General features: G+C 46.6%; 2 protein-coding genes across 7 annotated transcripts in view; one reads left to right on the top strand and one right to left on the bottom strand.

Moving 5' to 3' along the window:
* MYO15B (myosin XVB) overlaps nt 1-1334 on the top strand; it is a 41355-nt gene extending 40021 nt beyond the window's left edge. Inside the window, exons 62-64 of the mRNA XM_066565527.1 lie at nt 72-205; nt 593-733; nt 1275-1334. Of these exons, the coding sequence (XP_066421624.1) occupies nt 72-205; nt 593-733; nt 1275-1334 (335 nt within the window). The remainder of the gene's footprint in view (nt 1-71; nt 206-592; nt 734-1274) is intronic.
* Nucleotides 1335-2483: 1149 nt separating this feature from the next.
* The window catches only part of RECQL5 (RecQ like helicase 5), a 37842-nt gene continuing 25824 nt past the window's right edge, over nt 2484-14501 (bottom strand). Inside the window, exons 9-20 of one of the 6 annotated variants that reach the window (XM_066565588.1) lie at nt 11082-11309; nt 9540-9639; nt 9000-9036; nt 8138-8196; nt 7939-8015; nt 7307-7400; nt 6706-6846; nt 5632-6293; nt 5357-5438; nt 4254-4505; nt 3741-3813; nt 2484-3663 (exon numbers count right to left, since the gene is read on the bottom strand). In XM_066565588.1, the coding sequence (XP_066421685.1) occupies nt 3542-3663; nt 3741-3813; nt 4254-4505; nt 5357-5438; nt 5632-6293; nt 6706-6846; nt 7307-7400; nt 7939-8015; nt 8138-8196; nt 9000-9036; nt 9540-9639; nt 11082-11309 (1927 nt within the window). In that variant the 3' untranslated portion in view covers nt 2484-3541. The remainder of the gene's footprint in view (nt 3664-3740; nt 3814-4253; nt 4506-5356; nt 5439-5631; nt 6294-6705; nt 6847-7306; nt 7401-7938; nt 8016-8137; nt 8197-8999; nt 9037-9539; nt 9640-11081; nt 11310-14501) is intronic. The other 5 variants (XM_066565590.1, XM_066565593.1, XM_066565594.1 and 2 more) reach the window with 5 other exon arrangements.

The raw sequence follows: 14501 nt of genomic DNA, 5'->3' as shown, positions 1-14501 counted from the left end.
CACCCCAGGCTGGTGCAGTAAATTGCTGGCTGAAAGCTGCTGTCCTCAGGCCACTTTTTGCTCTCTCCTAGAGCACGTGATGAAATTGCCCTTCTTTGGCTACTCCATCTTCACAGTGGAGAGAATCAGTGATGAAACGATCCCTGTGCCCTGTTTCTTTGGTGTGAACAAGGAGGAGATCATTGTGGTGGATGGCACCACCCAGGTATGCCAGACAATCCCTCTTGATGTCTGTCAGATATGAACTGTGACTTTAGAAGAACTTGTGAAGGAAGAGGCTGGACATCACAGCCACTCTGACAACAGCACTGGCCCAGAGCAAGAGTGTACAACAGGCATTATTGCCATGGGCTCTTGTGTAGGTCCAGTGTTCATGCTAACAAGGACAATCCACAGCAAAACTAAATGTGGAACACATTCCTGTCTGTCCCAGTCCTGTGGGAGTTCCAGGGCTGTGCTGGGCTGCCCTGTATCCAGCCTGTGCCCCAGACCTTCCTTCAGCTTTCCACAGGCTCTTGAGGTGACTTGTGGTGAGAATCAGAGATGGTTTCCCTTTGGGGACTGCTCCTGAGAGTGGCTGTTCCCTGTGCAGGAGGTGTCCCGGGTGGTTCCCCTGAAGGAGCTGCAGAGGATGCGCACCCTGAGGCCCATGTCTGACGGGGGCCCTCCCGGCCTGGAGCTCCACTACGGCTCCCCCGAGAGCCCCAGGGCCCTGTGGCTGGAACTGTCACAGGTGAGATCAGCCTGGGCCTGCAGCCTCCTCCTGGCACCTCCCAACCTGCCCTTCCCTGCCCAGCTGAGCCTCTGCTGAGGGATGGTGCTGCTGCTCCTGGTGCTGGTGACGGTGCTGGTGTCCTGTCCCAAAGGAGGAGGGGGACTCTTGCTCCTGGTAAAACACCTCACAAAAGCCATTAGTTTTGTTGTTCTCTTCTTTTTCTAGTAAATTGCCCAGGCAGGACTTTTTGGCTCCTGTTCAATTTGCTATTCTTAAGTTTGAGGTGAAGTCCCCTAGGCCTATGAGATGTCTTTTTACCCAGTTGAGGAGAGAACCTTCTGGGCTTCTTTCCTCTTTAAGGGGACAAAGGATAGTTTTGTCACTCTCAACAGAAGACACATTCCTATAGGGGACACTGTATTTCCAGCCTCTGAAGTGCAGCTTGGTCCCAGCATGTGGCTGATATTTAATTATGGGAAGTGATTTATGGGGATATTTAATTAGGGGAAGCAGATCTTTCTGGGCAAAGAGTGATTGATGCTGGTTTGTGTTTTGCCAGGCCAAAGAACTGTACCACACGATTGTTGTCATCCTGGATAAAACAGAGCTGCACTCCTAAAGCCTAAAACGAGGAGAATGGCCAAGGAAAACAGCACTGTTTTCCTTTCTCTGAACTTGGTCAGTGCTCCCTGACCTGTCTTTGGGAGAGAACTCTTCCAGCAGACACCCATGACCTCAGCCAGCTGCTTTCTAAGAATGCCACCGCAGCGTTTGTCGATGGAGTGACCGTAACCATCGTGACCTGCCATTCAGCCCTCAAGCCCTTCCTTGAAACAATCCAAGCTGTGGCTAAACAAACCCCAAGGGCCTCTCCACACCACAGCCCCTTCCAACAAAGAGCAGCTGACCCAAAGCAAGCACTTGCCTTCGAGCTTTGCACTGTGCAACTCCTCCTTTCTGTTTTGAATTAATTATCCCGAGCAAAGCCTGGTGCTTGCTAGAGATTTGTGTATCCCAATGCCCAGCTGAGCTGTGCAATGCCTGCAGGGGCTGCTGGTGCTTTCCAGGAGCCAGATTTGTCTCTGAATTGATATGCAGAGATCCTCTAGCAGGATTTGTGAAGCAATTTGTAGAAAGCATCCTAATTGACAAGCAGATCAGTGTTAATCATACAATTAACACATATGCTAGGGCACAGATTGAGCTGCAATGGTAAGGAAGTTTACTGTTAATTAATTTCTCACTGACATAATTATATGCATATGCTTCACTCTACTATAAAGAAGTCAGTCATGGCCATGCAGCTGTCAGACTTCAATGATGGCTCTGTGCCCATGGAGGAAGCATCTTCAAACAGAACTTGTATTATACTGAAGTGTTTTGGGTTGTACAAAAATATTTATTTTTATTGCCACAGCTCTCCTAATGACCTGAGGAGTAACTGCCCTTTAGGAAATTGCAATAAAATAATCACAGAGATGTTCTGAAGGTATGATATGCTAGATCTTACATCTAACCTGGGAAAACTTAACTGCAGGTAATGGGCAAAGCTTGAGGAAAATGTTGTCACTGTTGGCAGGGAAGGGGGACAGATCTGAGAGTGCTCAGTGCAAGCCCTGATGCACAGTTAGACTTTTGCTGATGAGCTGATGCCAGTGGGAACGACAGCATCTTCCCTGGCAGGTGCTTCTCTTTGAGTGCTGCTTAATGAACCTCTGAGCAGTCTGTGTGACTGAGTGGTAAGAAAAAGCTTCCAGGAACAATCCACAGCAGTTGTAACATTGCTTTATTGTCAGTCCTGCATATACCCTTCAGAACACTTAAAAAATACATCTGTGGAATGCAGTGATCCCAACCCCTGGGTAGCCTCTGAGGCTGCACATTCCTCTGGCAGCACTGGAGCCTGAGGCCACCAGCCCCTGTAGGTAAGGAATAGAGGCAGAACCCAACAAAAATCCAACAGGAAGGACTTGTACCAGGGAATCAGGTTCAGGTTCCATATAAACATAGCAGCAGAGGTACCACAGTGTCAATTTGAGGGTCACAGCAGAGCCCTACCCAGCTGTAATAGCAGCACTGCTCCCTGCACTGCAGACTTCTGGTGAGGCACAGGGAGCAAATATGGCTTTAGGGATTACAAGGAAAGGCTGGAAGTGTTGCAGGGGTTAATACTGAAGGAGTATCACCACTTAAATTAAAGGGCAGACAGAATTGGACAAAATCAAAGAAGTTCACATTAAAAGAAAAAGAATCTGAGTTTCTCCTCCTTTAGAAAGCAAGCACTGCCTCCATGGTAATTACAAAATGCTCCTCCCCTGCCCTTCAAACAAAAATATTCCATCCAGAAACTCAAATATTGAGTTTGTCACTGGCAGCCCTGAGCAAAGCATGAGAACTTGTAGCATATTGGTGACACTGAAATAAGAAACAGGGAGAGGGGGAGCAAGGGGAGGAGCCATTTAGAAAGCAAGGTGCCATCCCAAAGCAGAGTCCCAACTGGAAAGTCTGAGCCCTGCCCAGACTGCTGCAGGTAGTAGAGTGCAGAACATCCAAGGCAGCAGCCCCTAACAAAGCCAGCAGGTACAACTTCACACCTCTTGGTCCTTGAGGGTTTCAGCACCCCACTTACTGGGGAAACTCACCATGAGTTCACAAAAACTGGTTCCCTTGAATGTGTGTCACTAAGGGCACAAGTGAGCAAAAATGCAGTGGAGAAAAGAAAAATAAATCTCATTTCTGCAGTCTCATGAGACCCTCCATGGCTGAGTTCTTCCACATCCCCTGGTGGTGCTGCTGCAGGAAGGAAGAGCCAACAAGCAGCAGGGATCAGCTCTCCAAGCTCTGCAGCTCCTCCCAGTCTGCCTCATTCTCACACCTGAGCCTTGTTTTGAAAAACTCCTTGATGAGTCTCTGTGCTTCCTCCTTCACTGCAACAGAGGAAACACCATCTTTTGAGTTGATACTTAAGACATCTGCCCCTCTAAAGCCATGAAGCAATGTGGCATTGCAATAACCCCAGACACACCTGTCTTGCGGGCAGGGCTCTGCTCCTGGGTCAGTAAGTGAGACAGGTGCCTGGCAAAGCCCTTGAAGAGATCCTGCAGCATTGGGGAAGAGCAGAAAGCAGACACAGTTACCTCACCAGTCTCTTCCCATGTTTGTCTTGCCCTTAGCACAGACTGGCACAAACCACTCCTAGACTGAACACACACAGTTGGCCCTGCAATGCTGGAGAAGGCCAGGCACACACATCTTGCCTTGCAGGGCACAGCAAGGAAACATCAGCACTGAACCTGTTCCTACTTCACAGGTGGGAGTTAAAAACGTGCCAGGGTTTAATGTGAAAATATGAACAACCACAAGGAAATGTGGAACAGACACCAACTTGTTTGTGGGAGAGGGGAGTTGCTGCACTTGGAGTCACTTAAACAGCACATAAATAAAAGGTGATCCAAATCATCTCTGCCTTCACAGAGCCCCAGATCCCTAGAAAGATGAATTCTCCTTCTGCTAAAGAGGGCCTTGAGCTATACTCTACCTTGGAAGCAAATTTGCCCCCCTTGTAGAATGGGGTCAAATACTTGACAACGATGTCTGCAGTCTCTTTAAGGGACATGCCTTTGGTCACTGGCTGTATGGTCTTGCTGCTTCCTTCTTTATCACACTGTGCTAAGTTTGAGTCAAAAGTCACCTTCTTCTTTGTTGGACCAACACTTTTGCCCTCTGGATGGGTCAGAATTGAAGATTTTGTCACTGTCCGGAGCCGCTTTTTTGCAGGACTTTCCACATCCTGGAGAGGGGACAGAAAACCAAACCTACCAATTCCTGTGGCAGCACTGCCCTTCCAAACAGGCACCACTTTCCAAGAACACAAATCTTTGCAGCATCCTGCAGCCTCTGCCTCGAGTGAATACCCAGCAGGAATCTCTGTAACTCCTTTTCACCTGCTGTGCAGACACTACTTCACACACAAAGGGACTTGGAAAAAAACCCTTTAGAGAATATCACATTTAGAACTACCCTGTGCTCATATTGGGGCAGCTAATTGCTAGACCCTATCCTACAGAGGAAAACTGACTGGAAAGATTTCTCAGGATGTCTGCTGAGAACAGAATACACCCCTCAGGAAGAATCAGCCACACCAGGAAAGCCCCACTCCTGCTCAGTTTGAAAGAGAAAGGAGAGTGCAGTGTTGCAGAGACAGCTGCCAGGCAGTCTCAGCTGCCAAATGCAAAAGCAGAAAATTAATGGCAAGGCAGGCTGTGAGCAGGGGTCACTTCCCAATGGTCCTGTGTGTCTCTGGCCTGTGGTTGTGCCCTTGCCTTGAGAAAGCAGCTCCCTAATTATAGTTAGTGACAGATCTCAGGGGGTGGGGACACTAATTCCAGGCAAGTCACCAGCAAGGGCACAGTCATGAGTTGCACAGAGGAGGAACAAAGCCCAAGGTGCTGGCACAGCCCAGAGGGCAACAGGGAAACACCAGGAATGCAACACAACTGGGGCTCTCCTTTCTGCTGCAACTGCAGCTGGGCCTTCCCCGGGTAAATGACACTCTCAGAGCAGGAGTGTCACTCTCAGAGAGAAATTTGGCACAAGATGAGCAGAAGAAAGAGAGGAAATCAGCATTCATTGAAGTCTTACCTCATCTGATCCTGGCCGTTTCCCACTGTCACCTTCTCCCACAACAGGCAGCTCAGTTTCTGCAACATTTTCAGCAACACTACTGGGAAGAGTGGAGAGAAGGCCAGTTGTAATCATTCCACAGTGAAAATATTTCTGCATTCAGGGTCAGTGGCCCTGAGACTTCATGGTAAAGCAAGAGTCTCCCTCACTCACCCAGAGACCTCAGACAGGTTTCCAGGACAGGGCTGCTGGGGTTCTGGACAACACAGGGAGCAGAGAAGTGAAGATTTTACCTGGACTTCACATCCATTTCTTCCTCAAGGAATTCACATTCAGCAGGCTGCTGGCTCTTAGAATTTTCCCCTCTCTCAGTCAGTGTTACTTCTGTTTCTCTCAGTTCTTTATTCTCCTCCTGGAACTGCCCAGTCAGGTCTCCAGAGCCATCTTTATTTTCCTGAGGCGTTGGTTTCTCTTGACACACACTTTGAGAAGAAACCTGAGGTAGTGTGCTTGCAGAACAGCCATCTCCCTTTGCTACACTGCAGCTCTGGGCTTTAGAGCCAGCTTTGGGGAGGGAGAAGAATTTGGAAATATCCTGTGATTCCTTTTTAGCTGCTTCTGCAAGCATTTGCTGCTTCTTGCTACGTTTGGACTTCTTAGCAGGGCTCTCCCCAAGAGCACTTTTTGTGTCTGGACTGGGTTGCTGCCCCTTCTTTTCTGGGTGTAGTTCTACCCCTCCACTCTCATCCACTGCTTTGGTTGCAGTTTCTTCCCTCTGGAGAACAGAGTTTCTGGTGTCCAGGTCCAGACTGTAGCTGCTGTTGTCTTGCCCATTTGGACAGTCATTTTTGATAGGCTTTGCATCACTCTCCTCCTGGATCTTCAGCAGTTCTGAAGCTGTCTGGAACAAGCTGGATTTCTTTGGAAATCCTGCTCCCACACGCTTGGGTTTGAACTGGGGAGACAGGAAGAAGAAGAAATTTTGGATGTGAGATCCCTGAGTGCAGCACCATAAAGCAGCTGAGATTCTGCACACAATACACCAGTGTGGGCAGCTGTAAGCTGGGAGAGGCTCTAAATCTGGCTGATCACCAGCCCCATCAACAGAGACATGAGGGAAATGGATTAGGTGGAAGTCCTAGGCCAGCAGTAAGAAAACAAGGCAGCATCCTTGGATAGAGCAAGATGAGAAAGAATTTATTTAAGCTGTGGGCTGCACACAGATTATATTAACTAATAACAATGTGACAGACAGGAAAAAGCAGTTACAATAGAAATATTCAGTTGTGGCCACAGAAAGGACTCAAATTAATAAAAAGGCAGACAGAAAAACACCATTCCTTCCTGTCTATCCCACCAGTACTCACCGAGGGAACTTGGGATGCAGGAACAAACTCCCCTTCTGCTAAAGAATCAGATTTTGTCTCCAAATTGCTGTTACCACCTGTTCCAGACCCAAAGACTGAGAACAATTCCCCTTGTTTGGAGGCTTTATTGATTTCTGCCACCTGAAAAGAGAACAGAAATATTCTCTAATGGCCAGAAATCTTTATGTATTCCTGCCTTAGTACATTCTAAAAGTCGTAGTAAAAAACAAATATCTGCCCTGGAGAGGAACCTGCCTCAGGAACAGAAATATCTTCATTGAGAATGATGGCAACCAGATAACCTAAACCAAGGCTTCTCCCGTGTCAGCAGCAGCCTGAGGAATTCCCAAATCCCTGTATTGTTACAACATATCTGGATAAACTTGCACTGCTATGTAGGTTTTCAGAGCCTGTAAAGCCAACAAAGATGTGAACCCGAGGTGATTCTGGGCCCTCCTGGAAACAAAATCACAAAGAAAGATTTGTAAGATACCCAGGGCAAAACAGAGCTTGTCCATCATCTTTCCCACACAAACTCTGCCCTATTTGCCCTGGAGCTCCCAGGTTGCAGGGAGCAGCAGATATAGAAGTTTGTCCCTACCTTCTTTAGCACAGCTGCCTTGTAGGAATTTGCCATTTTGCTGGTCCGGAAAGCTTCATATTCCATTTCCACTGCACAGGCACCAGGGTCTGACCTGAAACACAGCCTGGGGTGATTCCTGGCAAGACACACTGCTGTATCTGCAAGGGGAACACTAATGCTGAAGTATCTCCCAGAAAGTAAAAAATCCACTCCCTCCGGTACAAGAATAAGTAATAACTTCCAGCTAAGTCCTAGGGCATGTAGTGGTGAGTTGATCGAGAATGGAAAGGGTGATGAAAATGGTTTTACATCAAGATTCTTGCTCACTTCTCCGTTTGAGAAGTACACTATCCCCATCTTGTGGGGTAGGGAAGAACTGCCACTCCTGGGATCAAGCTGATACCAGCAATCAGCCACGAATCCTCAGGTCCGGTCTTCAACATCACAGCCAGAAAGATGCTGCTAAGTGAAACGACATCCTTGGACAAAATAGTTTTTAAAAAAGCATTCCCTGTGTATTAATTGTGTTAACACAGGGCCTGCTCTTCCCTGAGCACAATTAATAAACATTACAATGGTAATTGTGCTCAGGGAAGAGCAGGCCCTGTGTTAAGGGACTCAGTATGCACCCCTATTTCCTCATCTCATACCATTTTCCTTCTGCTGCTGGAGTCTTTTGGTTGTTGCTCAAAGCTTCTTCCAGCATTTTCAGGCAGTGTTCCCGGCCCTAGGAAACATGGGATACTCAGACATGCTCTACAGAAGTCTCACTGCCCCTTGGACTTCCACCCCTGAAGGCGTAAGGACAGGCCAGGCAGAAGCCTTGTTGTTCTTTGCAACATCACTTACCTTCACAGTGAGCTTGGAGATCCTCCTGCTGGCAGCCTCCTTCAGGGGACAGTCTGCACCTGCCACAGGAGAGGAATTTGGGAATGGAGCCATGGCAGGGCTGGGCTGATGGAGAACATCTCAGCTGTCACAGGGAGGTGCAGGTCCAGGACTGCCTGGCTTTCTCCTCCCTGCATTGTCACCCCAAGGAACACTGTGGTCACCCTTTCTACCAGGAGAAGCTGCACACTCCAAAAGAGTAGGCAGAAACCAAAGTGAGAATGTTTTCTCTGATTGAGAACATCTACTTTGGAGTTTAGGACTAACAGCTTTCCAAAATCTTCCCACCTCAGAAAACCTTTCTTTAAGGCTCTTAGGAAACTCAAATCTTTTCTCCTCCTCACAATATCAACAAAAAAAATCAGGCTGGATAGAATAACCTGACTTATCAAGTGTTCTTTTAACACTAACAGTAACAGTGCCAGACAGGGCCCCAAGCAGCACAGTTACAAACAGCAAAAGTTTTCAGCAGTTTCCTTCTAGCATTACTACTATTATTATTATTATTATTATTATTATTATTATTATTGCTGCATAATCACTGCAGAAATAGCCAACACTACAAAGTCAGGTTAGACAGAGTTTTCCTTCTCTCGTGCTTATTTGGAAATGTTGTTCAGAAAGATGCATTCCATATCTTCACCCCGACCAAAGCTAAGCTGTGGTCCATCTCCTCCAGCCAAGTTTTCACAGCCAAAAGCTTAAACTCTGTGCCTAGGGACTGATACCTCCAGTGGTGATGCTGTACAAATTGCATGCAGCTGCAAAATATAAGACTTTCTTCTCCCAAAGAAAACCCATTATAAATCAAAGAGATATTTACTTGGAGGAACAAAATCTTCCTTTTCTGGTTCTTTGCCCTGGAAGAAAACAAAGATCAGTCAAACATTTCCATTCCTACTACACACATGCTGATTTAGAAGCACAAAAGACATGTTTTATATCCCTGCTCCAGGGAAAATTAAAGCTGAAGTTATAAAGGCATTGAATATGTGCCAAAACAGGGCCAAGAAGACAAAGAATGAGAATCAAAGCCAAAAGTTCACCTCTGCTATAGGAATATTTAAGAGAAGCTGAATGGGAAAGTCTGCTTTTACTACTACCGTGGGCATTAAAACCAGCAGGCTCCTCTTGCTTAGTACTGCAGAGAAACCAGCACATGAATAAGCTGCATTTCTTCCTATTATGGGACTGGCCAAGAATGTGGAGAACACAACAAAAACAGAGGTACAAGAAGTGAAAGACAACAACCAACACCAAGATGAAATAATTTACTGTCATCAGTGCCAGGAAGCCTTTATGGCTGTCAGACAAGCCCACAGCAAACCCTCTGAGCATCCCTTAAAAACTGACCCCAACTCACTTTGCGCAGGCTCATCTGTTTCTTGTAGAAGTTGTCCCACTCCCGTTTCCGACGCTCCTCGTTGTCTTCATCCCAATTCCCACTGCCCTCTTCATCATACCTGGATAAGGCAGGAAAGCAAGAGGAACTGTAGCTGCAGCATGAACTGGGGGACAAGTCTGGGAAGCCACCCCAGTGATGCATCCCACATCCTTCCTGAACATGTCTTCACTTGGAGTTTCTCTGCCATTGCCCAAGCAGGACAGCAGTGAGTGTCCTCCAAAAATGCACAGCCATTTGTTAATCCCATAAAGTAGGAGGCAGTGGCTTGAACAAAGAGCTTGTAACCAGTGCCCTGAGAATGGAGGGCTCCATTTCAGCAGCTGTGCCAGATGCTCCCAGGGGGTTCAGGAGTCACTGCCTCATGTCATGTACCCCATCTGTCAGTCCCTCCTGCCCTGGGAAAAGAGATGGCAGAAAGGGCACAACATCCATTCCTCAGCCTCACTTGTTCACAGGCTGCTGCAATAAATGAAATCTCCATCTCTACTACACTGAAATGCAGCAGCTGATGCTCACCAGATGCAGCCCGGGAGTTCACTGCCTCCCACAGCTGCCAAACTTACAGGTATCACAAATCTGAGCTTTAGAGCTGCTAACTATTACAACTTCCAAGGCAAAACTACAATCAGGTCATGGAAAGGTTCAATAAGCCAAGTGGCAAGCACTGTTCTGTACAATAGCATTAGCTGTGGCTTCTCAGGTTCTGAGACCAAACACAGCTTAGGTCACCAGTCCTGGTTTCCTCTGACTCAGCTGGACTTGGCCAAAGAACAAAGGTACCAATCTCAAGCTTTTTAAGGTAAAGCAGAGGGCCTGGCCAGCCTACAGCACTGTGTGTCCTGGCACAGCTTCATGGGCAGTGCCAGCAGAGAAACTTCCTCCTGACACAGCTGGACAATCACTGCAACTCTGCCAGAGAACAAGGGGAAAGAGAAGTTGTCACCTCCACACTGCCAAGCATTTTACAGAATTCATCATGTTTTCCACTGCACATATTCATTTTGCTGTCAGTCTCATAGAAAAATGCAGCAATCTGCAGAAGAATCTGACACTGGCACTTCATAACATCCTCTGTGGTGACTAAGTCCTGTCAGTGGCCCCTGGCCTGCTGGCTCACAGACAGTTGTGTTAAATCAGGAATGAACTCTGGACCATGTCATCTTGGTCTCAAGTTTAAACATTTCTGATCCTTGTGACTATGAACAGGCTGAGCCCACTTGCTGCTTTCAAAAATTTCAGGCTAGTTTCTTGAGCCAATTACATTGTGCAGGGCAATTCTCAGCTCTGTCAAAACAGCTTTTGGTTCTCTGGAACACGAATGAGAACGAGGCTGCCAAAGTGTGTGGAAAATGAAATTCCAGCTGCTGCTGCCAGAAAGTTACAGGAGAATACCATCCACACAGAAACGTGCTGAAAATAGGAGTGTCTGGGCCTGCAGCTGGTGGATGCTCTTTTCTCTGATGGCTCCTGTGAGGTGAGGTTAAACTCTCTGGTACAAACCTGCTGAAGCCTTTGAGGCCTCTCCTCCCGCCCTCGTAGAGCTCTGGGTCGTAGCTATCCCAGGAGGATCCCGTGGGCCTGATGGAGGTTTTACTCCAGCTGTTGCTGCAGCGTTCCAGTTCCTCCAGTTGCCTTTTCACTGCCCCTGGGTTCTTGCAGAAGTCACAGCACTTGTTGCAAGGTGGGGTGGCGTCGCCAAAGTACTTTGCGATGGCAGCGTGGCGACAGCTTGGAAACACAAGGCAAAATCATCTGGTCATCACTTCTATCCACAAAAACTCCACCCTCCAAATGCAGGGTGTCTTTAGATACATTTGAGTCCTGTTTTTTCACAGAGAATGTCTATTCCAGCAGAAATCACAGGGTTTAATCCCCGTAGCAGAATTTGGGCTCTGTTCCTGGCACCATGCTTAAAGTCTCTCTGCCTTCACTTCCCCATATGTAAAAAACCATCAATGTTAATCTCTTCTGCTAAACCCTTTCAGGTCTTTGAGACCTGTAAAAAAGGAGCAGCTGATGAAATATACAGTTATTAATTCTGTATCACTGGCTAAATATATTCCATGTCCTATCAGGTTGGCTGTAAGTAAAGACACCCCATTGATCACTACACTTCAGAGAACACCTCACATTGAAGAACATCTCACATTGAAGAGCTTCTAGGTTTATTATTTGTGATTTGAAGGTGAAGAAATATCTATTTGAAGACACAGGAATGTAAAGAAAGTCCCAGGAATAGAGACCAGAGTGAGGTCACAAGGGAGTACCATTCAGATAACACAGCCTGGATCTTGATGGGCTCACACATGCTCCAGGATCAGCACCCAAAGTTTGGGTAGAGTCCTACATGCATGAAAACCAGCTCATTTGCTCTCACAGGATTGCACAACCAGTTTACCAGGATTAGCAAACCAGCCATGAGAAGATTACTAGATTCTTCCAGAAATTTTCAAAAGATTTTTGGCAGGCATCAGTGTTTTGGGGTACATAAAAAAGAATTTGGTGACAATATGCTCACTAGCAATACAGGCAGGAAATAATTTCTCTTCTAAAACACTCCCCAACTTAAACCAGGGAACACACTGAATTTGCCAAAAAATGATCAGGCAGTTACTTTTTACTTTACCCTCCCCCCCACCTTTTTTTTTTTTTTTTTAAGAAAGCAGAATTTAGAGGAGTTTCTCAGCAGAGGTGGCTAGTTGAGTGTTATTCAAAAAGCTGACAATAATTATATGAAAACATTCACTTAATTGGGCATTTAGAGATCAAATCCAGCAACCAAGTGGGAACAAAAGTTATTTTAAGAGAAAATTATTTTACTACAAGGAAGAACAAAGTGGAAATTTTTCTTCTCCACCAAGGTGTGCCCTAGTGGGCTTCCCAATTTCAGCTGCAAAAAGTGGGTCACAGAAGGGAAAAGTAAGAGAGCAAGCACCTCATTTACTCTTATTCTAAACCCTTTAAGGCATGTCAGAACTTGCCAGAGATCTACCAAATACAGTTTTCTTCTTCATTTGTGTCTGTGTGTGTCTGGAGGGAACACAACTGCATGTTGTGAACCAAACAACTGCATGTTACCAAAGCATCACAAACAAACCCCAGAGGTGCTGCAGGGGCTGCTGGCTCACTCCTTCCCACGGCCTGGGAGGTGGATCTGGAAGGCAGCACAGCAGCAGGGCACAGGCTGCTGTCCCCAGCAGTGACCTGAGTGTGCTGAAGTGGCAGGGAGCTGGCAGTGCTCAGGTAAGGGGCTGCAGCAGGGTGTCTGCACCGTGCAGGGCACCAAAGCCTGGAGAGGCTCTGACAAAGCTGCCATTATATCCCCCTGCAGAGCCACACTGACTCACTCTGCTCCTGCACTCAAAGAGCTCCTTTCACATGGAGGGCAAGGCTGGGGGGACCAAGATGGGGGCAACACATTTGATACCCTTGTCCTGCCTCTCCAAAAGAACCACTGGTGCTGCCTGGCTTGCCAGTGCAACGTGACTATAGAAATGTCAGCGAGCTGCAAGTCAGCTTTTTGTTTCCCCCAAAGAAAACAGGCAGCATTCTCATTAGTCCCTGTCTCTTCCCCTCGCACGCACTGATCTGTATTAGAGTTAACTGAGGCATTCAGTGAGGGACAAGCCCTCTCCCCACTCCCACAGCTCACCAGGCTTATGCTGGGAAGGGACAGACACACACACCTCTGTCCTTTAGATGCCACAGGGGAGGGCTTTGGTGGAAGCAGAGATCAGCTGTGAGCTCACTGGAATTTAGAGTTCCAGTTTCTAACCCATCAGGCTTGTAAAGCCAAGCCCTTCCTACCCAGCCTACTGTAATGCTGTAATTGCCTTTTTCTTCCTGAAGAATGACCCAGATTGGGGCCACAGCCCCACTTTAGCCAACGGTGTTCAGGAGTTGGGCCATAACGGAAATTCAGTTGCAAAACTAAAATTGCAATCCTATAATTAAGGTCAAAAGACAAAAAACGAAGTTACCAACAGGGATGCTGGGGTTAATCACTGGATTAATACTTAACACAAGAGTTCCTGAAAGACAGTTGGTTATGCATTAACATGTGAGGGGAAAGCTTCCCCTGTCACACCAACACCTGACTAATGCCCACGAGATAGAGATGATTTACATAAATTAATGGTAGTTTGTATTGTTATACATGTCCTAAAATTACTGCATCTTTAAAATATGCTACTGTATTATTTGTCTCCCTTCGCCCTTCAAAAGAGTTATGTATGAGCTGACCACTGGTCTCTAAAATGTCTAAACAAAATCATTATGTCATTTCAGACATCCCCTCCCCCCTCATCTGACATCATGGAATGGGATGAAGAGCAAATAACAAAGAGGTTTATTAACACATTTTTGTCTGTGGCAATGCATTTCAGAAAAGTACTAAACTGACCACAAAGCTGCCTGCACTTGTGTAGCTTTGGTAGTCCTTGTTTTTATAGACCACAAAAAATAGGAGTGCTATTCCTGCAATTAGGAGAAGCAGCTGGACAGCCAGAGAAGAAGCAAAGTCACATATCCCAAAAGAAGCTCAGTCTCTCCCAAAAAACACCAGAAAAAAGCATTCCCTTATATAAGCCAGAGGGTACAGAGCCTCATCAAAAATGCTCCCTGAAATAAACAACTCAGCAAGTCTTGGAATAATGTGAAGTGAAAGGGTTAAAAAAGATAAAAATCACATGAGGGCAAATTACTTATGCAGTTGTCAAGTGAAAGCCATTTAATGAGCTTTACCAAATAGAAGAGCAAGTCATGAGGTTGATGAGAACTTCTAATTTTGCACCTGTCTGAAGGACTGTGTCCTTTCATCATCACCCGAGCTTCACCCTCTGAGACAAGACAGTGCCAGTCAGCTGTCCCCAGAATACAAGAAGCAAAAAGCTCAGCATCAAGAGAGTAAATGACTTGGCC

Source organism: Molothrus aeneus, chromosome 25 (assembly GCF_037042795.1).
Source record: "Molothrus aeneus isolate 106 chromosome 25, BPBGC_Maene_1.0, whole genome shotgun sequence".
Classification (NCBI taxonomy): domain Eukaryota; kingdom Metazoa; phylum Chordata; class Aves; order Passeriformes; family Icteridae; genus Molothrus; species Molothrus aeneus.
Note: the sequence above shows the minus strand (reverse complement) of the source record. Positions and strands in the feature narration are given on the sequence as shown.